General features: G+C 39.2%; 1 protein-coding gene across 1 annotated transcript; it reads left to right on the forward strand.

Annotated features, from left to right (window-relative positions):
* Positions 1-28: 28 nt before the first annotated feature.
* LOTGIDRAFT_176834 (hypothetical protein) lies at positions 29-2,355 on the forward strand (the record flags this gene model as incomplete). Its single annotated transcript, XM_009061043.1, has 5 exons — positions 29-48; positions 274-419; positions 590-803; positions 1,739-1,938; positions 2,279-2,355. Coding segments are annotated over 5 exons (657 nt in total), but the record flags the coding sequence as incomplete, so codon positions are not given.
* Between the last annotated feature and the right edge of the window lie 201 nt (positions 2,356-2,556).

Below are 2,556 nucleotides of genomic sequence, written 5' to 3' on the forward strand. Positions count from 1 at the left end.
CCTGACCAAAAAACAGAGAACTATTATCATGTCTATACATCAACCCAGGTAAACAATATAAAGGTCTCCAATATTAAAAAACCTGTTCAGAACCAGACAGTAGATAGAATAGAAGAGTCGTACAAATAGAAACTATAAATGTTCCCAATTTCTAGACATATCTGGAACTCCTCAACCAATCGTTCTCAAAAGTCATACAGGTGCTCGCAAACTTCTTTCATATTATCATATTAAGCCTCAAAAACTCACAGTTTTTCTTGTTGTTATTTTCAGGACTGATATATTTGAGCTGTTTCATATGGTACTGGTATTATCACGAGGTAAAACTGTGTATTTTGGTGAGGCTCCGGAAATGATTCAATATTTTACAGATCTTGGCTTCCCCTGTCCTCAGTTGACCAACCCTTCTGACTTTTACCGTAAGTACAACAAATACATAAATATATAAACTGTAGTTATCTGGGTAGAAATTGGAAATCGAAGTCTTGCATCCAACTTTAACTACCCCTTGATATCAGCAAGTTGTAATGGAGAAAGAAACAAAGGACCCACAGTTACACATTATTTTTCTAACCTTCTGTTTTTTCAGTTGATTTGGCGACGATTGATGTAACATCGGAAGAGAAGGAGAAAAGAACTTCGGAAGTTTTAAAGAATCTCTGCCAAGCTCAAAAAGATGCCCAGGAGAAGCAGGAAGCACCGGAACCAGTTAGTAAGGAACTCAGTGATCACACAGTAGCCGGTGCTATGAGGAATCATATTGGGTATCCCGGGTTTTTCACACAATCTTCTGTCCTAGCTAGGTAAGGTTCTATAAATATAGGCCAGTGGCCACACTGTAGCCGGTGCTATGAGGAATCATATTGGGTATCCCGGGTTTTTCACACAATCCTCAGTCCTAACTAGGTAAGGTTCTATAAATATAAGCCAGTGGCCACACTGTAGCCGGTGCTATGAGGAATCATATTGGGTATCCCGGGTTTTTCACACAATCCTCAGTCCTAACTAGGTAAGGTTCTATAAATATAGGCCAGTGATCACACAGTAGCCGGTGCTATGAGGAATCATATTGGGTATCCCGGGTTTTTCACACAATCTTCTGTCCTAACTAGGTAAGGTTCTATAAATATAGGCCAGTGGCCACACTGTAGCCGGTGCTATGAGGAATCATATTGGGTATCCCGGGTTTTTCACACAATCTTCTGTCCTAACTAGGTAAGGTTCTATAAATATAGGCCAGTGGCCACACTGTAGCCGGTGCTATGAGGAATCATATTGGGTATCCCGGGTTTTTCACACAATCTTCTGTCCTAACTAGGTGAGGTTCTATAAATATAGGCCAGTGGCCGCGTCGCTTTTCAACGCAACTTCAAAATGTGTCTGTTGTATGTAATTACGGTTGATTTTTTCGTGTAAAAAACGCATAAAAGTAGGATTTAAGATTTATATTCTAAAGTATTTCCATGGGCACTTGCTTATAGAATGGATTCGAAAAATATTTTTCGGTGGCCCCCTCCAATCTAAGGTTCTGCAGCCGCAACCTCTATACACGTCTTGAATCTTGGGTTGCTGTGAAAGCAGATGACCAAACTCTCCACCAGTCGGTGTTCAGTTGCAAATAGACGAGATACGTTGCAGTTCATCTATAGAGTTAAGAATTGAAGAAGCACGTGTATGAGGTTAGGGTCGGCAGACACACGGCGTATATTTACTCTGTAACCCTCTTTTATCATTTCAGACGCCATTTTAAGAACAGTGTAATAGATTACTGGTGTTTATTAGCTCAGGGTATCCAGGCTTTACTCGTATCGTTAGTAGTAGGAGCTGTATTTTATCATATAGCTGGTGATCAACATGGTTTATACGACAGATTCGCTTTCTTCTTCACGCTCTGTGGTTTTTATGGTTATTCTATCTCTCAAGATGTTATCACACGCAGTAAGTCTACAGGCTGTTTTACCCCATCATCTTTTCTTTTAACACTGGAGCCACGATGATTCACTGAATAAGCCCAGGGTTCCATACTAGCATTTGAGACAAACTGTGGCCCCGTGCGGAATAAACCGTGGCCCCGTACGGGCTGTACATGATAAAACATCTCGAAAGTTATAGTTAAACATTCCGTATCAACTTCCACCGATACAAAGGGAGATAACTATCGTTTTCAGATGACCTACTTTTATTGCTGCTTTCCAGGACATTGTTTTCAACAGTAGGATATTCTTACCTATATAGTATTTAAGTTATTTTTTATAACAAGATTGAATTGTATTTTTAGATGCTGTTGAAAGAAATTATTTATATTTTGAACTACAAGATAAGATGTATGGACATTTTGCTTATTACGTTGCCAAGGTAACGTTGTTTTCACCACCTCTAGTTCATAAAAATAAATGTCCCAACCCAATCAAAATGTAGATCAGGGCGAGCATCCTTGATTAGTAACATATGAAAAGAGAGAGAGAACTACACATTTCTGATGAAAATTAGAGTCTCAATGGTTATTTCTATCAGCTGGTCCTTGGCCAAACTTCTTGACATTGATTTTAAGAAAAC

The sequence above is a fragment of the Lottia gigantea genome, assembly GCF_000327385.1.
Source record: "Lottia gigantea unplaced genomic scaffold LOTGIsca_4543, whole genome shotgun sequence".
Classification (NCBI taxonomy): Eukaryota; Metazoa; Mollusca; class Gastropoda; family Lottiidae; genus Lottia; species Lottia gigantea.